At 61.8% G+C, this 23,294-nt stretch overlaps 3 protein-coding genes across 6 annotated transcripts; 2 read left to right on the plus strand and 1 right to left on the minus strand.

The window, feature by feature from the left end:
* Positions 1-1,465: 1,465 nt before the first annotated feature.
* On the plus strand, positions 1,466-11,314 carry LOC310901151 (antigen WC1.1-like; the record flags this gene model as incomplete). The annotated part of the gene is made up of 2 exons (XM_083840281.1): positions 1,466-1,700; positions 10,143-11,314. The coding sequence occupies 2 exons, from the start codon at positions 1,466-1,468 to the stop codon at positions 11,312-11,314; spliced, it is 1,407 nt and encodes a 468-aa protein (XP_083696407.1).
* On the plus strand, positions 10,189-15,813 carry LOC310899911 (antigen WC1.1-like). Of its 4 annotated transcripts, XM_083837034.1 has the most exons (5): positions 10,191-12,830; positions 12,932-13,534; positions 13,612-13,707; positions 13,786-13,872; positions 14,017-15,812. In XM_083837034.1, exons 1-5 carry the CDS (start codon positions 12,245-12,247, stop codon positions 14,178-14,180), a joined length of 1,536 nt encoding a protein of 511 aa, XP_083693160.1. In that variant the 5' UTR covers positions 10,191-12,244; the 3' UTR covers positions 14,181-15,812. The 4 variants fall into 4 exon arrangements, with proteins under 4 accessions (XP_083693159.1, XP_083693158.1, XP_083693160.1 ...); XM_083837033.1 differs by having other exon boundaries at positions 10,189-12,830; positions 13,612-13,872; positions 14,017-15,813; XM_083837032.1 differs by having other exon boundaries at positions 10,189-12,830; positions 12,932-13,273; positions 13,388-13,534; positions 13,612-15,812.
* Positions 15,814-18,173: 2,360 nt separating this feature from the next.
* On the minus strand, positions 18,174-22,248 carry LOC310899947 (scavenger receptor cysteine-rich type 1 protein M130-like). The gene is made up of 9 exons (XM_083837096.1): positions 21,777-22,248; positions 21,295-21,615; positions 20,905-21,219; positions 20,525-20,827; positions 20,104-20,424; positions 19,712-20,026; positions 19,333-19,641; positions 18,890-19,231; positions 18,174-18,775 (listed from the first exon to the last, which is right to left on the minus strand). The coding sequence occupies exons 1-9, from the start codon at positions 21,826-21,828 to the stop codon at positions 18,339-18,341; spliced, it is 2,715 nt and encodes a 904-aa protein (XP_083693222.1). The 5' UTR covers positions 21,829-22,248; the 3' UTR covers positions 18,174-18,338.
* Between the last annotated feature and the right edge of the window lie 1,046 nt (positions 22,249-23,294).

Genomic DNA, 23,294 nt, shown 5'->3' on the forward strand with positions numbered 1-23,294 from the left:
CAGCGGGGATGCTACCAACAGGGCTCGGAGCTGAGGCTGAGCCCAAGGGACCTGCACAGTTTCTTGGGGACTGAGCTTCAGCATTGATAGCAGACAGTCCATGTGATACTTGCGCTGGGGGCAGAAAGAAGGAGCCCCAAAGTGGGAGGAGGAGGAGGAGAAGGAGGAGGAAGAGGAGGAGGAGGCAGCAGGCACAGGGACAGCCACAGAGTGCAGCTTGGTGTGGGGGGGTCCAGCTGCTGCAGGGCCAGCACAGAAGCCCCCAGCTTTAGAAGGGGCCGGGAGCAGGGGCCCAGCCCTCCCTGCCCGTGTCCCTGCGTGCAGCCTGGTGCTGGGGCAGGAGGAAGTGTGTGCCGGATGCGCAGGCATCGCTCAAAAGTGAAGCCCTGCCCGTACGCAGGGCCGGGACACAGGGCATTGCCCTTCTGGCACAGCCCCACTGCAGGAGGAGCGCGTGGCAGCACGGCTCGCTGGGGACTGGGGGCTCCTGGGTCCACGGCTGCAGGGCCGGGCTCTGCCAAGGGGCTGCAGCTCCCGGGCTGCTCAGAAAGGCCCAGGCCGGGCTTCAGCCTGCAGGACCTTGCCGTGCCGGCAAGCTGGGCACCCAGCCCCAAACCCCCTGGTGGGGAGGTCAGCCCCAGGAGCAGACTGGGAAGCGGCCACCCCAGCCTGGGGACCAGGCCCAGGGGACGTCCTCGGGGTGCCAGAGCAGCGCTGCTCTCCCCCCCACCTCTTCCCTCTCTCGCTTTCTGCCCCGGGCAGCTCCAGCTCCAGCCCCGGGCAGCCAGGGCAGGAAGATAGGGCAGGCTGCAGCGAGCAGGCGCAGGCCTCGGCCCAAGAAGAGCTGCCCAGCCCCGCTCCACACACCACCGGCCCTTTCCTGCCCTATTCTCCCTGCCCACCCTTGCTCCGGCTGCTCCCTTCCCCTGCACACCGCAGGCGGCCGCAGAGCTCTGCCCGCGACCTTCCTGCAGCTGGGCCTGCAGAGGGGTAGCCCACCAACTGCTGTGACGGGGCGGCTCGGGTCTGGCCGAGTGGAGGAGCCCGGGGCCCAGCACAGGCTGCGCTCCTCTTGGGCGTCTACCCACAGGGCCTGGACGATGGTGAGAGCGCACCCTCAGCAGGAGCCCTGCCCCTGGGGAAGAGCAGCCCCAGCACCAGGACCTGCTGCGGGCACCCAGCTGGAAAGCAGCTCGGCAGGAAGGGACCAGGGCTCCTGGTGGACACTGCGCGGGGCACGGGGCAGCTGCGTGCCCTTGCCGCTACCGGCATTCTTGGCTGCCTCAGGCACAGGGGTGCCAGCAGCTCCACAGAGGTGATCCTTCCCTCTGCTCAGTGCTGGGAGGCTGCTGCTGGAGCCCCCAGCTGTTACACACCGCCCAACCAGGACGAAGGGGACGGTGAAATATTCTCTCAGCAGGTGGGAGAAGACTCCCGAGAGCTAGACCTTGATCTCCGGGGGGACATGGACTTAGCAGGCATCTGCTGGAAATGTAAGACAGCGGGCAGGAAGCAGTCAGGGAGGTTCCTGGAGTGCATGGAAGAGAACTTCCTGATACAGCCGCAGAGGGAGCCAAGTAGGGAAGGCGCCCTGCTGGGCCTTTTCCTTGTCAACAGCGGAGGGCTTGTGGGTGATGTGAAGGCTGGAGGCTATCTTGGCCCTAGTGATCAGGAATTCAGAATTTTTGATTCTGGGGCAAGTAAGGAGAGGGGTTGGCAGAACTGCCACCTTGGACTTCTGGAGGGCAGACTTCGGCCTGCTCTGGAGACTGGTTGGTGGAATCCCTTGGGAGGCAGTCCTGAAGGGAAAGGAGTCCAGGAATGCTGGACACTCTTTGAGAAGGGAGTCCTAAAGGCGCAGGAGCAGGCTGTCCCCATGTGCCAAAAGATGAGCCTGCAGGGAATAGGATGGGCCCGACTGAACAGAGCTGGGGCCTGAGCTCAGGGAAAAAAAAAAAAAAAAAGGAAAAAAAAAAAAGAGAGAGCTTATGACCTTTGGAAGAAGAAGCAGGCCACTCAGGCGCATCGTCCAAAGATGTTGTGAACCTATGCAGGGAGAAAAGGAGAAGGGCCAAAGGCCAGCTGGAACTGAGTCTGGCTTCTGTCCCCAAGGACAATAGAAAATGCTTCTCTAGGTACTCTAGCAACAAAAGGAGGATGAAGGAGAATCTCCAGCCTTTATTGGATGTGGTAGAAAAATACACTGACCAGAGATGAGGAAAAGGCTGAGGTACTTACTGCCTTCTTTGCCTTAGTCTTTAGCAGCAAGACCCGTGGTTTTCCATGTATCCAACCCCCTGAGCTGGAAGATAGGGACAGGGAGCAGAATGAAGCCCCCATAATCCACGAGGAAATGGTTAGTGACCTCCTGTACCACTGGGAAATGCACAATCTGAGTCTATGGGACCAGATAGGATCCACCCAAGCATACTGAGAGAGCTGGCAGAAGTGCTCAGTAAGCCCTTTCCCATCTTTTATCAGCAGTCCTGGCTATCAGGGGAGGTCACAGTTGACTGGCTGATAGCAAATGTGACACACACCACCAAGAAAGGCCGGAAGGTGGATCCGGGGAACTACAGGCCCGTCAGTCTGACCCTAGTGTTGGGGAAGATCATGGAGCAGATTATCTCGAGTACAATCACTTGCACGGCACCCAGGTGATCAATAGAGAGGGAAATGATTGTCCCTCTCTATTAGGCCCTGGAGGGGCTAGAACTCAAAAACTGTGTTCAGTTTTGTGCCCCTCACTACAAGAAGGACAGGCAGGTGCTGGAGTGTGTCCAAAGAAGGGCAGCGAAGCTGTTGATTTGTCTAGAGAACAAGTCTTATGAGGAGTTGCTGAAAGCCACTGAAAAAGGCCTGGAGAAAAGGAGGCTCAGGGGTGACCTTATCATGCTCTTGAAATACCTTAAAGGAGGTTGTAGGGAGGTGGGGGTCCGGCTCTTCTCCCAAACACATTGGGTGAGCCAAACTGGCCAAAGGGACACTGCATCCTATATGGCATCATGCTGAACAATAAAGATGGAGGGGGCGTGCTGGGGGGGACTGCTGCCTGGGGACAGGCTGGGCTTCGGTCAGAGCATATTGAGCAATTGCACTGTGCACCACTTGTTTCAAGTCTATATATATATTTATATCCCATTATCATCATTATTACCTTCCCTTCACTTTCTGTCCTATTTAACTGTCTCATGACATTAACCCATGAGTTTAACCTTTTTTTTTTTTTTTTTCTGAGTTCTCTGCCCCATCCCACTTGGGCAGGGGAGGGGAGCCAGTGAAGGGCTCTGTGGTACTCAGCTGCCTGCTGGGTTAAACGACAGCAACCTGCGCCAACTCAAGCAGCTGTGCTGGAAATTACCAATCACAACCATCATCTGAGAAAAGGAAGAAGCAAAACCCATAAAGAAACAGCTCACTACTAGCTTCTTAACCACCACGTATCCTGAGGTTTAGCAGGTTGCTGTCTGGTCCTGGAAGGACAAGGACAGGCGAATGCTGTTGCCTATTTTGCTGGGACAGGTTTTGCTTTCAGAAACTACCCGCAGTGCACTAATGAGAAAAGCAGAACTGTGAAGAGCATTTTTGAAGGCTGCTTTCCATATCAGGGCATATGATCTGATAGGCAGTGTGCTTCCCCAGAGTGAATTCAGTGCTTAAACAGATTAACTCCAGCTATTTGATGTTGCTTGTACCTGCGGTCGCTGGGGCAGGGACTCCTGGTTTCTCTTACTGACTCCTATTTAGAAGCCTGCAATGCTCCAGCAGCAGCAAAGCGACCATCCTAAAGGCAGCAGCTCATGAATGCTACAAGCTGCCAGCTCGTGCAGGGGGCTCCTTCCCGGCCTCCTGTCGGGCCGTTCTCAGCAGTCCCAAAGACCTCTCTGTGCACGCAGGAGGCGCGCAGGATCTGCCTTTGCTGTTGTGCTCTGCTCCTGCAGACACAGGAGGGGTCTGACAGCTCTCTTGTGCTCACTCTCACTCTCTCTCCATGAGCACAAGAGAAGTGCCCACATGCAGCACACGCACGCAGACAGCCAGCTGCAGGGACACGATGAAGCAGAGCAGGGCCATCAGGGCCCTTGCAGATGGGGTAAGAGCCGGCCCTTTTTGCTGCTCCCGGCCGGTGGTTCCCTCACCTCCATGCCCTGTTTGCCTGTGAGCTCTGCTCTGGGTGCTGGAGAGAATCAAAGACTAGCTTGGGTTGGAACTCCAACCCTCTGCCATAGGCAGGGATGCCACCCACTAGGTCAGGTTGGCCAAGGCTCCCTCCAGCCTGGCCTTGAACACCTCCAGGGATGGGGTATCCACAACTTCTCCTGGCAACCTGTTCCAGTGCCTTCCTACCCTTACAAGGAAGAAGTTCCTGTCTAACCTAAAAGATCATCTAACTCCAACCCCCTGCCATAGGCAGAGATGTCACCCACTAGGTTACTTCATTTGCCTCACTACCCGCACAGGGAAGAAGTTCCTCCTAATGTCTAATCTAAATCTATCCTCTTTTAGTATAAAACCATTCCCAATGGTTCCTGGCATTGCCTACCTGAGTAAAGAGTCCTTCTCCATCCTTTTTATAAGACTCCTTTAAGTATTGAAGGGTCACAAGGAGGTCTCCCCAGAGCCTTCTCTTCTCCAGGCTGAACAGCCCCAGCTCGCTCAGCCTTTCTTCATAGGAGAGCTGGTCCAGCCCCCTGATCACCTTTGCAGCCCTCCCCTGGACTCACTCCAACAGGGCCACATCTTTCTTGTGCTGTGGGCCCCGATCCAGGACGTTCCCCTTATGCAGCAGCAGTTCCCCTGCGGCCTGTGGAGAGGCCCTTGGTGGAGCAGGCTGTCCCCCTGCAGCCCATGGGTCCCACACGGAGCAGATCTCCACGCTGCAGCCCGTGGAGGAGCCCCCGGTGGAGCAGGTGGATGTGGCCTGGAGGAGGCTGCGGCCCATGGAGAGCCCCCGCAGGAGCAGGCCCCAGGCCGGAGCTGCAGCCCGTGGAGAGGAGCCCACGCAGGAGCAGGGGGTCTGGGGGGAGCTGCCGCCCGTGGGGGACCCGAGCTGGAGCAGTTTGCTCCTGGGGGATGGACCCCGTGGTACGGAGCCATGTGGGAGCAGTTCTTGAAGAGCTGCTGCCTGTGGGCAGCCCCCCCAGGCTCAGTTCGGGAAGGACGGCATCCCGTGGGAGGGACCCACGTGGAGCAGGAGCAGAGAGTGACCGTGAAGGAGCGGTGGAGACGAAGCATCAGGGACTGACCGCAGCCCCCATTGCCTGTTCCCCTGCGCCACTCGGGGGAGGACGTAGAAGAGGGTGGATGGGGGAAGGTGTTTTTAGCATGCTTTTAGTTCCTCACTCTTCTAGTCTGCTAATGATTGGAAAGAAATTATACTAATCTCTCTACACGGATCTGTATTGCCCGTGCCGTAACTGGTGAGCAATCTCCCTGTCCTTAACTCAACCCTTGAGCCCTTTCCATCATATTATCTCCCCTATTGTCATCAAGGAGGGCGAGTGAGAGAGCGGTTTTGGTGGAGCTCAGCTGCGTAGCACGGTAAAACCACCACAGCAGAGCCCGGCCCTCTCTGCCGCTGTCTTCAGATATAAATATTTGAAAATGTAAAATGTATTTCAGTTTAATTAACATAATTAATATTCCTTCTTCTTCAGTTTTTGAGAAATGGCAGTTGTTTTCCTTTGGGAAAATTCCTTTGGCAATACTCCCGTAGGCATATCAGAAAGCCTAGTGTAAAAATAAATCAATCTTTTTATGACATACTCTTATATCTTCACGTGTGTTAACTTCAGCCTGGCAGGCGTTGCATCATGGGCTATATGTCTGCATACATACACATATACATACATCAGAGAATCACAGAATCATCTAGGTTGGAAGAGACCTCCAAGATCACCTAGTCCAACCTCTGACCTAATACTAACAAGTCCTCCACTAAACCATATCACTAAGCTCTACATTTAAATGTCTTTTAAAGGCCTCTAGGGATGGTGACTCAACCACTTCCCTGGGCAGCCCATTCCAATGCCTCACAACCCTTTAAGTAAAGTTCTTCCATAAGCACCTCCAATGCTTTGGAACTTCTGCCCTGAACAGGTGCAGAATCCTAAAAACCTAGTTAAATGTTTGAGAAAGGTGGGCCATCACCCTGGCAATTCCAAAGAGACAGAAATCACTACAACATGCAGCCATGCCAGCCCCTGCGACAGGCCCTGCGGCTGGGCCCGAGAACCAACCCATGCCGCTCTCAGTCACCTCTGTCCACAAGACGAAACAATGGATGCCAAAGTCACCTCGTTTAGTAAGGGCAGAAACTCCTACTGAGAAGGAGGAGGAGGAGGAAGAGGACGAGGCAGGCTACTCCAAGGCAGGGCCATGTGGCTATGGCAGGAGGAAGAATCACAGAATCATGGAATGTGCCGAGTTGGAAGGGACCCACAAGGATCATCGAGTCCAACTCCTGGGTCCTCAAAGGACCACCCAAAAATCAGACCATGTGTCTGAGACGCTTCTTGAACTCTGGCAGGCTCGGTGCTATGACCATGTCCCTGGGGAGCCTGTCCCAGTGCCCAACCACCCTCTGGGTGCAGAACCTTTCCCTAATACCCAGCCTGACCCTCCCCTGTCCCAGCTCCATGCTGTTCCCTCGGGTCCTGTCACTGTCCCCAGAGAGCAGAGCTCAGCGCCTGCCCCTCCGCTCCCCTCGTGAGGGAGCTGCAGGCCGCCATGAGGCCTCCCCTCAGCCTGCTCTGTGTGGGCTGAACAAACCAAGGCACCTCAGCTGCTCCTCACACATCTTCCCCTCTAGACCCTTAACCATCTCTGGGGAACAATTTTATCCATGATTCAGATGCAGGAGTGAAATGCATCCTCAGCAAGTTTGCTGATAACACTCAAGTGGGAGGTGCTGTTACCTCCCTGCAGGGATGGGAGGCCATGATGCAGAGTCTCTGATGAAGAGTCCCTCCCCAGCTTTCCTGTAGTCCCCTTTAAGTAGTGGAAAGCCACTGGAAGGTCTCCCCGGAGCCTTCTCTTCTTCAGGCTGAAAAACCCCAACTCCCTCAGCCTGTCTGCAGAGGAGAGCTGCTCCAGCCCTCTGATCACCCTCATGGCCTCCTCTGGACCGGTCGATGTCCTTCTTGTAGTGGGGGCCCTAGAGTTGAATGCAGTACTCAAGGCGTGGCCTCAACAGGGCCAAGTACAGAGGGACAATCACTTCCCTCGCCCTGCTGGCCACACCAGTTCTGATACAAGCCAGGAGGCTGTTGGCCCTCTTGGCCACGTCAGCACACTGCTGGCTCCTGGTCAGCCGCCTGCCCACCAATCCCCCCAGCTCCCTTCCTGCAGGGCAGCTTTCCAGCCTCTCTGCCCCCAGCCTGCAGCCTTGCATGGGGTTGTTGTGCCCCAAGTGCAGGACCCGGCATTGGCCTTGTTGAACCTCGTACAGTTGGCCTCGGCCCATCAGTCCAGCCTATCCAGGTCCCTCTCCAGATCCTTCCTGCCCTCAGGCACATCAGCGCTCCTGTCCACCTTGGTGTCCTCTGCCAGCTTGCTGAGGGTGCATGCGATCCCCTCGTCTGATCATTGGGGAAGATACTACAGAGAACTGGACCCAGCACTGAGCCCTGGGGATACACCACTTGTGACCAGCCTCCAACTGGATTTAGCTCCATTCACCACGACTCTCTGGGCCTGGCCTCCAGCCAGTTTTTAACCCAACCAAGTGGGTTAAAAACCCTTGAGCAGCCAGGTTCTTCAGTTGAGTGCTTCAGAAACGGTGTCAAAAGCCTTACTGAAGTCTAGGTAGAGAATATACACAGCCTTTCCCTCATCCACTGAGCGTGTCACCTTGTCGTAGAAAGAGATTGGGCTGGTGGAGCAGGACCTGCCTTTGATAAACCAGTGCTGACTGGGCCTGATCACCTGGGTGTCCTTTAAGTGTTATGTGATTGCACTCAAGGTAAGCTGCTCCATGAGCTTCCCTGGCACCAGGGTCAGACTGACGGGCCTGTAGTTGCCCATATCCTCCTTCCAGCCTTTCTTGGAGTTGGGCGTCACATTTGCTAGTCGCCAGTCGACTGGGAACCTCCCCTGGTAGCCAGGACTGCTGATAAGTGATACAAAGTGGCATAAAAAAAAATTCTCTTTAGTCACCAATGATAGGACCCGTGGGAAGGAATGGTGTCAAGCTGGGGCAGGGGAGGTTTAGGCTAGAAGACGGGAAGAGGTTCTCCACCGAGAGGGTGGTTGCACACTGGAACTGGCTCCCCAGGGAAGCAGTCACTGCACCCAGCCTGTCGGAGTTTAAAAAATGTTTGGACTGTGCACTTAGTCACATGGTCTAAAATTTTGGGTAGACCTGCCAGGAGTTGGACTCTATGATCCTTCTGGGTGTCTTCCAACTCGGGATATTCTATGATTCTATGATTCTTGTTGAGCATTTCCGCCAGCTCCCTCAGTACCCTTGGGTGGATCCCATCTGGCACCATAGACTTGCATATAGCTAAGTATACCTGAGCCTTTTCCTCATCTCTGGTCAGTGTGTTTTTCTACCACATCCAATAAGGGATGGGGATTCTCTCTCATCCTTCTTTTGTTGCTTTTTGTTGTTAAGTATTTAGAGAAGCATTTTCTATTGTCCTTGGGGACAGAAGCCAGACTCAGTTCCAGCTGGCCTTTGGCCCTTCTCCTTTTTTCCCTGCATAGGCTCACGATGTCTTTGGATGATATGCCTGAGTGGCCTGCCCCTTCTTCCAAAGGTCATAAATTTTTTAAAATGTATTTATTTATTTTTCCCTGAGCTCAAGCCCCATCTCTCTGTTCAGTTGGGCAGATCCTCTTCCCTGCTTGATCGTCTTTTGGCACATGGGGAAATGTGCCTGCTCCTGAGCCTTTAGGATTCCCTTCTCAAAGAGTGTCCATCCTTCCTTTCCCTTCAGGACTGCCTCCCAAGGGACTTTGTCAACCACTCTTCAGAGCAGGCCAAAGTCTGCCCTCCAGAGGTCCAAGGTGGCAGTTCTGCTAACCCCTCTCCTTACTTGCCCCAGAATCAAAAATTCTGAATTCCTGATCACTGGGGCCAAGATGTGATCTCCAGATGGGGAGCACTTCCCACTCTTCTTCTGAGGCTGACCTCCCCACCAGGGGGTTTGGGGCTGGGTGCCCAGCTTGCCAGCATGGCAAGGTCCTGCGGGCTGAAGCCCGGCCCGGGCCTTTCTGAGCAGCCCGGGAGCTGCAGACCCTTGGCAGAGCCTGGCCCTGCAGCCGTGGACCCAGGAGCCCCCGGTCCTCAGCGAGCTGTGCTGCCACGCGCTCCTCCTGCAGTGGGGCTGTGCCAGAAGGGCAATGCCCTGTGTCCCGGCCCTGCGTACGGGCAGGGCTTCACTTTTGAGCAGCGCCTGCACATCCGGCACACACTTCCTCCTGCCCCAGCACCGGGCTGCACACAGGGACACGGGCAGGGAGGGCTGGGCCCCTACTCCTGGCCCCTTCTAAAGCTGGGGGCTTCTGTGCTGGCCCCGCAGCAGCTGGACCACCCTGCAACATGCTGTCCTCTGTGGCTGTCTCTGTGCCTGCTGCTCGGGTCAGGCTACCTCCACCTCCTCCTCTACCTCCCACTTCGGGGCTCCTTTCTGCCCCCACCGCAAGTAGCACATGGACTGTCCCCATCCACTGCCGAAGTACAGTCCCCAAGAAGCCATGTAGGTACCTTGGGCTCATTCTGAGCTCCGAACCCCGTTGGTAGCATCCCCGATGCTGCATAAAGCCACGATGCTATCGCCAGCAGTGCAGGTGGCCCAGCAGCTGCGTGGGGTCGGTGCCGACACCAGGTCCCCGAGTGGGGGAAACCGTCCCCCTTGTGCCATGTGCCACCAGCCGCTGCAAGGGGCTGGAGATGTCCCTCCTGCACATGTCAGGGCCAGAACAGAGACCACATCCTCCCCGGTTACCCCCAGGCTTGTTCCAGGTGGGTCAAGGCCTGTCCCCCGACAAAGTCTGGGCACTGAGGTGCTGAGAGAGGCCCTATTCTGGGGCCAATCCTGTCCTCGCGGGGACCTGCTCTCCTTGGGCACTGCCCCAACCCATACTCAGAGGGACATGGGTGCCGAACAGGCTGGCTCCCGTTGGGGACATCTGAGTGCTGAGCCCCAGTGGGGGGGTGGGGCAGTGGTTGACGCCAGAAGCGGAGCCGAGTCTCATATTTGGGCACGGAGCAGGTTATTGGAGGCTGGGCCCCGGCAGGCAGCAGATAACCCTCCTGATAGCGGCTCACAAGGTGCCTCCGCCGCCCCCATTGGCTCCTGCCAGCGGGGGCTGCCTATATATCCCCCTCCCCACCGCGGGGCTGCGTCTGGCACTGGGGGCAGGATGGTGCCTGCCAGAGCACTGGGGCTGCTCCTCTGCGTGCAGCTCTGCGGGGGTGAGTGGTGGGGCTGGCCGTGGGGCAGGGAGCAGCCGTGGGGCAGTGGGCAAGCGGTGGGGCAGGGAGCAGCCGTGGGGCAGGCACCCCGCGGGCTCAGCAAGGTCCCTGGTGTTGCCCGCAGGCAGCAGGGAGCTGCGGCTGGTGGATGGCGGCGGGCGCTGCGCCGGCCGGGTGGAGGTGAAGCACGAGGGCGAGTGGGGCTCCGTCTGCAGCTACAACTTCGACTGGGACCACCGCGGCGCCGGCGTGGTGTGCCGGCAGCTGGGCTGCGGTGCGGTGGCCCGGGCATCCCCGTACGCCCCGTTTGGGCAGGGCAAGGGACGCATCTGGCTGCACCCCTTCTTCTGCCGTGGCTCTGAGGCCACCTTGCAGGAATGCCCTCACTTTGGCTGGGGCCAGCACTTCTGTGGCCACGAGTGGGACGTGGGCGTGACCTGCACAGGTGAGGAGGGGTGGTGGTACTGGGGATGCCGTGCTGGGACCCCCAGGACTGGACTGAGGCTGGTGCCCGGTACAGAGGTGGTGGAGCTGCGTCTGGCGGCTGGCAGGGGACCCTGTGAGGGGAGAGTGGAGGTGAAGCTGCGGGGACGCTGGGGCACGGTGGCGGACAATGCCTGGGACATGGAGGACGCCGAGGTGGTGTGCCAGCAGATGGGCTGCGGCTCAGCCACTAGCGCCTACTACAGCTCCCGCTTTGGCCAAGCAGAAGGTTCTATCAGCTTGGGCTTTGTTGACTGCCATGGGGCTGAGAAGGCCCTCTGGGACTGCAAGATTCAAGGCTGGGGACCCTACAATGGCCGTCATGACTTTGACACAGCTGTAGTCTGCCAAGGTGAGAGCTGGGGACATGTGGTGTTGAAGGGAGCCCCATTGTCTGCATTCCCCTAAGGAGCCCTCCTCTCCCGGCAGGGTTCTCCCGTCTGACTGGAGGGGACGGTGCCTGCTCGGGGCGGCTGGAGGTGCGGCAGGGCCGCGCCTGGGCCACCGTCTGCCACGGCCACGTGGACCTCAAGGCCGCCCAGGTGGTCTGCAGGGAGCTGGGCTGCGGCATGGCACTGGCCGTCCCCGGTGCCGGCCATTTTGGGGCAGCAACGGGGCCGCTCTGGGACGGCGCCTTTGAGTGCAACGGCAGCGAGCCACTCCTCGCCAACTGCGCCCGGCGGCCGACCCACAGCCAGTCCTGTGCTGGCCCCGCTTCTATCGTCTGCTCACGTAAGTGCTGGGGCTGGGGGGCTGGGGTGGACCCTTGCAGAGTGATGTGCCCAGTGGGTCCCTGCTCTGCTGCCCTCCCAGCGCCCTCTCTCTGCCGCAGCCTACACCGGTTTCCGTTTGGCGGATGGCGGCTCGGGCTGCACTGGGCGGGTGGAGGTGGAGGAGCAGGGGACATGGGGATCCCTCTGTGCCACCGCCTGGGACCTGCCCGACGCCCACGTCCTGTGCCGCCACCTGGGCTGCGGCCCCGCCGCCTCCCTGCCCCCAGGAGGCCATTTTGGAATGGGCACGGCGACGGGGCTGCTGCGGCACGATGCCCTGAGCTGCAGCGGGAGCGAGCGGCACCCGGGCGAGTGCCCCGTGGCGGTGCTGGGGGAGCCCGCCTGCCCCCCTGGCCATGCCGCCGCCGTCAACTGCTCAGGTGGGTGCAGGGGACGCGGGCACCCGTGGCAGGCGGGGAGCAGTGCCTGTCCCCACGGCATGGCCGGGCTCTTGCAGGCGCCGCTGAGCCCCTGCGGCTGCTGGACGGGGAGAGCCGGTGAGACGGGCGGCTGGAGGTGGCCACAAGCCCCGGGGACTGGGCCCATGTGACTGCGGGGCCGTGGGATGACCGAGCTGCCTCCGTGGCGTGCCGGCAGCTGGGCTGCGGTGTGCCAGAGAAGGTCTACGCTGTGCCGGCCGCCAGCTTGGGCCCTGTGGAGCTGCAGGAGCTGCGGTGTGCTGGCACCGAGGAGCGCCTGGCGCAGTGCAACGCCTCGGGGCCTGCCGCAGCGCCCAGCCACAGCCCCACAGAGGCGGCCGTTGCCTGCTCAGGTGAGTGCGCCGGGAAGGGCCGCGGGTGCCCAGCGGGTGCCCCCAGCCCCATCCTGGCCCTCCCGTGCAGGCAGCCGGCGGCTGAGGCTGGCGGGCGGCCCCGGGCGCTGCGCCAGCAGGGTGGAGGTGTACAGCGAGGGCACCTGGGGCACCGTCTGCCAGGACGCCTGGGACCTGCCACATGCCGACGTCGTGTGCCGCCAGCTGGGGTGCGGACGGGCCCTGGAGGCGCCCGGCTCTGAGCGCTTCGGGCCCGGCGTGGGGACGCTGTGGCCGGGTGCCGGGGGCTGCTCGGGGACGGAGGCGGCTCTCTGGGACTGCCCAGCCCCAGCACGGCGTGGCTGCCGCCGGGGCGGTGGTGCCGGTGCCGTGTGCTCAGGTGAGCACTGTGATCCCTGAGCTGGGGAGCAGTCCCCACTGCCCGTGGGGTGAGCGCTGCCCCGTGAGATGCTGTGACCCCGCTGTCCCCTGTTGTTGCAGGGCTGCTGCGTCTGGCGGGGGGCAGCAGCAGCTGCAGTGGGCACCTGGAGGTGCTGCACGAGGGGACGTGGGGCCGCGTGTGCGCCAACGACACCAGCCCCGCCACAGCTGCCGTTGTCTGCCGCCAGCTGGGCTGTGGCACCGGGGGGAGGCTGGAGGCCGTCCCTGCACAGGGCTCGGTCCCCGCCTGGCTGGGCTGGGTGCAATGCCAGGAGGGGGTCCCCTCGCTCTGGCGCTGCCCCTCGGCGCCCTGGCACCTGCAGTCCTGCGGACCTGACGGGATCACCCACATCGCCTGTGACGAGGACACCGAGGGCACGAGCGGGGCCACCACAACTGCAGGTAGCAGCTGCCAGCATGGGGATGCTTGCACAGGTGGCTCTGCCCATGCCCACTGCCCCCTGCCCCTGCTGCCATGCAGATCCCGGCCTCACACTGCCCCGGCCATCCCTGCAGGTGTCACCAGCAGCGTTGCCCCACTGACAGCAGTGTCAGGGAGCGTGCCCATGCCCACGGTCCTGTGCGTGCTGCTGGGGACACTGCTGTGCCTGGCTCTGGCAGCCCTGGCTGTGCAGGCACACCGCGCACGGGTGCAACGCCGAGGTGGGCACTGCCTTGGGGGTTCTCCTGGGATCATGGAGGACAGAGGGGGATGCCGATGCAATGCTACTGCCTTTCAGGCCCCATCAGAGCCACGGATCCCGGCTCTGAGGCCGTGTATGAAGAACTGGATTACAGCCTGATGCCCGAGTACCAGGAGGTGCCCAGTCACACAGGTGGGAGCACGGTCTTCCCCGGGGCCTGGGGCTGTCCCATCCCTGGACAAGCACCCAGTGCCCTCTTCTCCACTGCAGGCTCCCAGTCCAAGGGCTCAGGCATGAAGTTGCAAGATGAGAACTGGGATAGCAATAAGGAGGAGAACAACCCGAGGGAGGTCCCAGGTAGGGGAAGGGGCACTCAGCAAAGACAGGAAGGCACAGGGGACCGAGGAGAGGGGCCGTGGCCAAGCAGTGGTGCTGGGGAGCTGAGGAAGTGTGGCCCTTGCGGCTGCGTCCTCAGCCCCGGCCCCTCCATGCCTGGTGCAGCCCCCCAGGCCCAGCCTGGGCACAGCCCCCCGGATGGCTACGACGATGCTGCGGCTGTGCCGGAGGAGCCCCCCTCTCCCCATGGCGGGGACGCCCCGGCGCACTCCCATGGGGACACGGGCTATGATGACGTTGACGTCAGCACCCTGGGGACAGCGCCGTGAGGAGAGCCTGGGGACATGGCTGCAAGAGGGGGCTCCGGCCCCAGGGATGGGTGGCCATGCCCATGGGGGGGCACCCGTCCCTGAACAGCCCTCAGCACACTGCAGAAATGGCTCCATTGGCCCACCCGCACCTGTGGCCCAACATCACGCCAGGGTCCTTGTGAAGTTTTTCTGCATGGTGTTTCCCTGCACAGCACTCTTTCTGATTAAAGTCCCCAAGTGCTTGGAACCTCACTCCCAGCACCGGCGCCTGTCTCTCTCCTGAGTCCATCGTCCGTCCTTTGGGGCCACGGGGCAGAGCTGGGCCCACAGGCACGTCCCCATGACTCTGGGCATGCAAAGGGAGGATGGGGAAGAGCCCAGGGCCTGGGCCCAGGGCCTTCCTTTGGCCCCAGAGCTGCACGCTCTCCCCAACAGGAGAACAGGCTGAGGGGAGGGCACGGTGCATCCCAAGGACGCTTCCCCTGCCCCAGCCTGCCACCTCCCAGTGCACAGCGAGGGGATCGCATGTACCCTCAGCAAGCTGGCAAAGGACACCAAGGTGGGCAGGAGTGTTGATGTGCCTGAGGGCAGGAAGGCCTGCAGAGGGACCTGGATAGGCTGGACCGATGGGCCAAGGCCAGCTGTTCGAGGTTCAACAAGGCCAATGCCGCGTCCTGCACTTGGGGCACAACAACCCCATGCAAGGCTGCAGGCTGGGGGCAGAGAGGCTGGAAAGCTGCCTGGCGGGAAGGGAGCTGGGGGGATTGGTGGGCAGGGGGCTGAACAGGAGCCAGCGGTGTGCTGAGGTAGCCAAGAGGGCCAACAGCATCCTGGCTAGTATCAGAAATAGCATGGCCAGCAGGGCAAGGGAAATGATTGTCCCCCTGTACTCAGCCCTGTTGAGGCTACACTTTGAGTACTGTGTTAAACTCTAGGGCCTCCACTACAAGAAGGACATGGACCTACTAGAACACAATTTTCTTATTATTGCACTGCAAGTAGTTTCTGAAAACAAAACCTGTCCCAGCAAAATAGGCAACAGCATTCGCCTGTCCCTCTCCTTCCCGGACCAGACAGCAACCTGCTAAACCTCAAGATACGCGGTGGTTAAGAAGCTAGTAGTGAGCTGTTCCTTTATGGGTTTTGCTTCTTCCTTTTCTCAGATGATGGTTATGATTGGTAATTTCCAGCACAGCTGCTTGAGTTGGCGCAGGTTGCTGTCGTTTAACCCAGCAGGCAGCTGAGTACCACAGAGCCCTTCACTGGCTCCCCTCCCCTGCCCAAGTGGGATGGGGCAGAGAACTCAGAAAAAAAAAAAGAAAAAGGTTAAACTCATGGGTTACTGTCATGAGACAGTTAAATAGGACAGCAAGTGAAGGGAAAATAATAATGATGATATAAGTAAATAAATAAGTATATAGATTTGAAACAAGTGGTGCACAGTGCAATTGCTCAATATGCTCTGACCGAAGCCCAGCCTGTCCCCAGGCAGCAGTCCCCCCCAGCACACCCCCTCCGTCTTTATTGTTCAGCATGATGCCATATAGGATGCAGTGTCCCTTTGGCCAGTTTGGCTCACCCAATGTGTTTGGGAGAAGAGCCGGACCCCCACCTCCCTACAGCCTCCTTTAAGGTATTTCAAGAGCATGATAAGGTCACCCCTGAGCCTCCTTTTCTCCAGGCCTTTTTCAGTGGCTTTCAGCAACTCCTCATAAGACTTGTTCTCTAGACACTTCAACAGCTTCGCTGCCCTTCTTTGGACACACTCCAGCACCTTCCTGTCCTTGTAGTGAGAGGGACAAAACTGAACACAATTTTGGAGTTCCAGCCTCTCCAGGGCTGAGTAGAGAGGAACAATCACTTCCCTTGCTCTCTTGGCCATACCAGTTCTCATACAAGCCAATACGCTGTTGGCCATCTCACTTTGGAGATGTCACAGCGCTGCCTGAAGCCGAGCTGTTTCTGAGGATCTCCCGTCAGCTTGGAGGAGCACGAGTTTGTCACTGCCTGGATTTGATCCTCCACCATTTGCCACAAGTGGCAGAACACCGAGGTTCTTCTTGCTGCTGTGCAGCACTCAGCGCATTCTTGCCAGTGGGCGCAAAGCTAAGCATGGCTACAATGACTCTACGCTGCGCGCCGTTGTTTCTGCTGGTCCCCACATCCAAGGAGGCTGCAGTTCCCTCGCAAACAAAGGAGAGGGAAGGCTTCTGGCCGTGAGCCTGGCCGAGGCCCCGGCAGGCTGTAGCTCCATCCTGCGCAACACAGGAGTGCCTCAGCCCCCTGCGCCAGGGAGCTGAGGAGAGGTCTTTTTGGCTCAGCCTCTCCGTGCCCATCAGGAGGCCCCAGGGCCGGGCTCCCCGGCGGTGCGCGGCGTGCCCCCTGGGCCTGCTGGTGCCGCTGGGTGCCCCCGTCCTGCTGCTGGGCCAGGCCCGGGCACAGCACCTGCCTGCTGATTGGATGCTCACGGGGTACCCGGCTGTGGCCCCTCCGTGCCGGCTGGCCGTGCCCTGGGCGGGTGGTGCTGGGGGTGCTGGGGCAGGGGAAGCGTCCCTCTGACGTGACGTGCCCTTCCCTCTGCCTGTTCATGCGGCCTAAACCACATGAAGTTTAACAAGAGCAAGTGCCGGGTCCTGCACCTGGGACGGGGCAACCCTGGCTGTATGTACAGACCGGGGGACGAGAGGCTGGAGAGCAGCCCCGCAGAGAGGGATCTGGGGGCTGTGGCTGACAGCAGGTTGAATATGAGCCAGCAGTGTGCCCTGGCAGCCAGGAAGGCCAACCGTATCCTGGGGTGCATCAAGCACGGCATCGCTAGTCGGTCGAGGGAAGTGATTGTCCCGCTCTGCTCTGCACTGTGCGGACTCAACTCCAGTACTGTGTGCAGTTCTGGGCACCACAGTACAGGAAGGACATTAAACTGTTGGAGAGCGTCCAGAGGAGGACGACAAAGATGGTGAAGGGCCTAGAGGGGAAGACGTATGAGGAGCGACTGAGGTCACTTGGTCTGTTCAGCCTGGAGAAGAGGAGGCTGAGGGGAGACCTCATCGAGGCCTACAGCTTCCTCACGAGGGGGAGTGGAGGGGCAGGCGCCGACCTATTCTCCTTAGTCACCAGTGATAGGACCCATGGGAATGGTGTCAAGCTGGGGCAGGGGAGGTTTAGGCTAGAAATCAGGAAGAGGTTCTTCACTGAGAGGGTGGTCACACACTGGAACAGGCTCCCCAGGGAAGTAGTCACTGCACCAAGCCTCTTGGAGTTTAAGAAGCGTTTGGACTGTGCACTTAGTCACATGGTCTAAAAATATGGGTACACTCGTGTGGTGCCAGAAACTGGACTCGATGATACTTACGGGTCCCTTCGAACTCGGGATATTCTATGATTCTGTGATTCTATTTTCTCCTGGCGGGGAGAGCGTGCAGCTCTGGGGCCAAAGGAAGGCCCTGGGGCTGGACCCTGGGCTCTTCCCAGTCCTTCCTGCGTGCCCAGAGCCATGGGGATGTGCCTGCGGGCCCAGCTCTGCCCCATGGGACCAAGTGACGGATGATGGACCCGGGAGAGAGAGAGGCACCGGTGCTGGGAGCGAGGTTCCAAGCACTTCGGGACTTTAATCAGAAAGAGTGCTGTGCAGGGAAACGCCATGCTGAAAAACTTCACAAGGACCCTGGCGTGACGTTGGGCCACGGGTGGGGGCGGGCCGATGGAGCCGTTTCTGCAGCGTGCTGAGGGCTGTGCAGGGACGGGTGCCCCCCCATGGGCACGGCCACCCATCCCTGGGGCCGGAGCCCCCTCTTGCAGCCATGTCCCCAGGGTCTCCTTATGGCACTGCCCCCAGGGTGCTGACATCAACGTCGTCATAGCCCGTGTCCCCATGGGGCTGCGCTGGTGCGTCCCCGCCGTGGGGAGAGGGGGGCTCCTCCGGCACAGCTGCAGCATCGTCGTAGCCATCCGGGGGGCTGTGCCCAGGCTGGACTGGGGGGGCTGTGCTAGGCATGGAGGGGCGGAGGCTGAGGACGCAGCCGCAAGGGCCACGTCCCCTCAGCTCCCCAGCACCACTGCTCAGCCATAACCCTTCTCCTTGGGTCCCCTGTGCCTTCCTGTCCCTGCCGAGTTACCCTTCCTCTACCTGGGGTTGCTCCGGGGTTGCTCTCCTCCTTGTAACCATTCCAGTTATCATTATCCAGCTTCATGCCTGAGCCCTTGGATAGGGAGCCTGTGGTGGAGAACGGGGCACTGGGTGCTAAGCCAGGGATGCGGAAAGCCCCAGGCCCCAGGGATGACCGTGCTCCCACCTGTGTGGCTGGGCACCTCCTGGTACTCGGGCATCAGGCTGTAATCCAGCTCCTCGTACACGGCTTCAGAGCTAGCGTCCTTGGCTTTCGTAGGGTCTGTAAGGAAGTACACGTTCCAACAGCACGATGCACTGTTCCCCACAGTGCCATGGAGACTCCCAAAGCGGTGCCCACCTCGGCGTTGCACCCGTGCGCGGTGTGCCTGCACAGCCAGGGCTGCTAGGGCCAGGCCCAGCAGCGTCCCCAGGAGTACGCACAGGACCGTGGGCACCGGCACACTCCCTGACACTGCTGTCAGTGGGGCAATGCTGCTGGTGACACCTGCAGGGATGGCCGGGGCAGTGTGAGGCTGGGATGCGCACGGCAGCAGGAGCAGGGGTCAGTGGGCACGGGCAGAGCCACCTGTGCAAGCATGCCTCTACCGGCAGCTGCTACCTGCAGTTGTGGTGGCCCCGCTCGTTCCCTCGGTGTCCTCGTCACAGGCGATGTGGGTGACCCCATCAGGACCGCAGGACTGCAGGTGCCAGGGCGCCGAGGGGCAGTGCCAGAGCGAGGGGGCCCCCTCCTGGCATTGCACCCAGCCCAGCCAGGCGGGGACCGAGCCCTGTGCGGGGATGGCCTCCAGCCTCCCCCCGGTGCCACAGCCCAGCTGGCGGCAGACAACGTCAGCTGTCGTGGGGCTGGAGTCGCTGGCGCACACGCGGCCCCACGTCCCCTCGTGCAGCACCTCCAGGTGCCCGCTGCAGCTGCTGCTGCCCCCCGCCAGACGCAGCAGCCCTGCAACAACAGGGGACAGCGGGGTCACGGCACCTCACGGGGCAGTGCGCACCCCACGGGCAGTGGGGACTGCTCCCCAGCTCAGGGATCACAGTGCTCACCTGAGCACATGGCACCGGCACCACCGCCCCGGCGGCAGCCACGCCGTGCTGGGGCTGGGCAGTCCCAGAGAGCCGCCTCCGTCCCCGAGCAGCCCCCGGCACCCGGCCACAGCGTCCCCACGCCGGGCCCGAAGCGCTCAGAGCCGGGCGCCTCCAGGGCCCGTCCACACCCCAGCTGGCGGCACACGACGTCGGCATGTGGCAGGTCCCAGGCGTCCTGGCAGACGGTGCCCCAGGTGCCCTCGCTGTACACCTCCACCCTGCCGGCGCAGCGCCCGGGGCCGCCCGCCAGCCTCAGCCGCCGGCTGCCTGCACGGGAGGGCCAGGATGGGGCTGGGGCCACCCGCTGGGCACCCGCGGCCCTTCCCGGCGCACTCACCTGAGCAGGCAACGGCCGCCTCTGTGGGGCTGTGGCTGGGCGCTGCGGCAGGCCCCGAGGCGTTGCACTGCGCCAGGCACTCCTCGGTGCCAGCACACCGCAGCTCCTGCAGCTCCACAGGGCCCAAGCTGGCGGCCGGCACAGCGTAGACCTTCTCTGGCACACCGCAGCCCAGCTGCCGGCACGCCACGGAGGCAGCTCGGTCATCCCACGGCCCCGCAGTCACATGGGCCCAGTCCCCGGGGCTTGTGGCCACCTCCAGCCGCCCGTCACATCGGCTCTCCCCGTCCAGCAGCCGCAGGGGCTCAGCGTTGCCTGCAAGAGCCCGGCCATGCCGTGGGGACGGGCACTGCTCCCCGCCTGCCACGGGTGCCCGCGTCCCCTGCACCCACCTGAGCAGTTGACGGCGGCGGCATGGCCAGGGGGGCAGGCGGGCTCCCCCAGCACCGCCACGGGGCACTCGCCCGGGTGCCGCTCACTCCCGCTGCACCTCAGGGCATCGTGCCGCAGCGACCCCGTCGCCGTGCCCGTCCCAAAATGGCCTCCTGGGGGCAGGGAGGCGGCGGGGCCGCAGCCCAGGTGGCGGCACAGGACGTGGGCGTCGGGCAGGTCCCAGGCGGTGGCACAGAGGGCTCCCCATGTCCCCTGCTCCTCCACCTCCACCCGCCCGGCGCAGCCCGAGCCGCCATCCGCCAAACGGAAACCGGTGTAGGCTGCGGCAGAGAGAGGGTGCTTGGGAGGCAGCAGAGCAGGGACCCACTGGGCACATCACTCTGCAAGGGTCCACCCCAGCCCCCCAGCCCCAGCACTTACGTGAGCAGACGATAGAAGCGGGGCCAGCACAGGACTGCCCGTGGGTCGGCCGCTGGGCGCAGTTGGCGAGGAGTGGCTCGCTGCCGTTGCACTCAAAGGCGCCGTCCCAGAGCGGCCCCGTTGCTGCCCCAAAATGGCCGGCACCGGGGACGGCCAGTGCCATGCCGCAGCCCAGCTCCCTGCAGACCACCTGGGCGGCCTTGAGGTCCACGTGGCCGTGGCAGACGGTGGCCCAGGCGCGGCCCTGCCGCACCTCCAGCCGCCCCGAGCAGGCGCCGTCCCCTCCAGTCAGACGGGAGAACCCTGCCAGGAGAGGAGGGCTCCTTAGGGGAATGCAGACAATGGGCCTCCCTGCAGCACCACATGTCCCCAGCACTCACCTTGGCAGACTACAGCTTTGTCAAAGTCATGAGGGCCATTGTAGGGTCCCCAGCCTTGAATCTTGCAGTCCCAGAGGGCCTTCTCAGCCCCATGGCAGTCAACAACAGCCAAGCTGATAGAACCTTCTCCTTTGCCAAAGCGGGAGGTGTTGTAGGCGCCAGCAGCCGAGCCGCAGCCCATCTGCTGGCACACCACCTCGGCGTCCTCCATATCCCAGGCATTGTCTGCCACCGTGCCCCAGCGTCCCTGCAGCTTCACCTCCACTCTCCCCTCACAGGGTCCCCTGCCAGCCGCCAGACGCAGCTCCAGCGCCTCTGCACCAGTCACCAGCCTCAGTCCAGTCCTGGGGGTCCCAGCACGGCATCCCCAGCACCACCACCCCTCCTCACCTGTGCAGGTCACGCCCACGTCCCACTCGTGGCCACAGAAGTGCTGGCCCCAGCCAAAGTGAGGGCATTCCTGCAAGGTGGCCTCAGAGCCACGGCAGAAGAAGGGGTGCAGCCAGATGCGTCCCTTGCCCTGCCCAAACGGGGCGTACGGGGATGCCCGGGCCACCGCACCGCAGCCCAGCTGCCGGCACACTATGCCAGCACCACGGTGGTCCCAGTCGAAGTCGTAGCTGCAGACGGAGCCCCACTCACCCTCGTGCTTCACCTCCACCCGGCCGGCGCAGCGCCCGCCGCCATCCACCAGCCGCAGCTCCCCGCTGCCTGCGGGCAACCCCAGGGACCTTGCTGAGCCCGCGGGGTGCCTGCCCCACGGCTGCTCCCTGCCCCACCGCTTGCCCACTGCCCCACGGCTGCTCCCTGCCCCACCGCTTGCCCACTGCCCCACGGCCAGCCCCTGCCCCACGGCCAGCCCCACCACTCACCCCCGCAGAGCTGCACGCAGAGGAGCAGCCCCAGTGCTCTGGCAGGCACCATCCTGCCCCCAGTGCCAGACGCAGCCCCGCGGCGGGGAGGGGGATATATAGGCAGCCCCCGCTGGCAGGAGCCAATGGGGGCGGCGGAGGCACCTTGTGAGCCGCTATCAGGAGGGTTATCTGCTGCCTGCCGGGACCCAGCCTCCAATAACCTGCTCCGTGCCCAAATATGAGACTCGGCTCCGCTTCTGGCGTCACGCACCCTATCGCCTCCCCACTGGGGCTCAGCACCCAGATGTCCCCGAGGTGAGCCAGCCTGCCCGGCACCCCTGTCCCCCTGAGCTGGGGTTGGGGCTGTGCCCAAGGAGAGCAGTTCGCCAAAGTGACAGGCTTATCCCCAGAATGGGGTCCTCCCTCAGCACCTCAGTGCCCAGACTTTGTCAGAGGGGTGGCTTGACCCACCTGGAACAAGTCTGGGGGTCACTGGGGAGAATCAGGTCCCTGTGCTGGCCTTGACACGTGCAGGAGGGACATCTCCAGCCCCTTGCAGCGGCCGGTGGCACAGGGCACAAGGGAGACGGTTTCCCCTGCTTAGGGACCCGGCTTCAGCACCGACCACATGCAGCTGCTGGGCCACCTGCCCTTCTGGCGGTAGCATTGTGGCTTTGTGCAGCAGCAGGGATGCTACCAACGGGGCTCGGAGCCGAGGCTGAGCCCAAGGGACCTGCGCGGCTTCTTGGGCACTGAGCTTCAGCATTGATAGCAGACAGTCCATGTGCTACTTGTGCTGGGGGTAGAAAGAAGGAGCCCCAAAGTGGGAGGAAGAGGAGGAGGAGGAGGAGGAGGAGGAGGAGGAGGAGGAGGAGGAGGAGGAGGAGGTGGAGGAGGAGGCAGTCTGACCCTAGCAGCAGGCACAGGGACAGCCACAGAGTGCAGCTTGGTGCCGGGGGGGTCCAGCTGCTGCGGGGCCAGCACAGAAGCCGACAGCTTTAGAAGGGGCCAGGAGTAGGGGCCCAGCCCTCCCTGCCCATGTCCCTGTGTGCAGCCCGGTGCTGGGGCAGGAGGAAGTGTGTGCCGGATGCGCAGGCATTGCTCAAAAGTGAAGCCCTGCCCGTACGCAGGGCCGGGACACAGGGCATTGCCCTTCTGGCACAGCCCCGCTGCAGGAGGAGCGCGTGGCAGCACGGCTCGCTGGGGACCGGGGGCTCCTGGGTCCACGGCTGCAGGGCCGGGCTCTGCCAAGGGTCTGCAGCTCCCGGGCTGCTCAGAAAGGCCCGGGCCGGGCTTCAGCCCGCAGGACCTTGCCATGCTGGCAAGCTGGGCACCCAGCCCCAAACCCCCTGGTGGGGAGGTCAGCCCCAGGAGCAGAGTGGGAAGCGGCCACCCCAGCCTGGGGACCAGGCCCAGGGGACGTCCTCGGGGTGCCAGAGCAGCACTGCTTTCCCCCCCAAGCTCCTCCCGCTTCTCGCTTTCTGCCCCGGGCAGCTCCAGATCCAGCCCCAGGCAGCCAGGGCAGGAAGATAGGAC

Source organism: Anser anser, assembly GCF_964211835.1.
Source record: "Anser anser genome assembly, chromosome: 5".
Taxonomy (NCBI): domain Eukaryota; kingdom Metazoa; phylum Chordata; class Aves; order Anseriformes; family Anatidae; genus Anser; species Anser anser.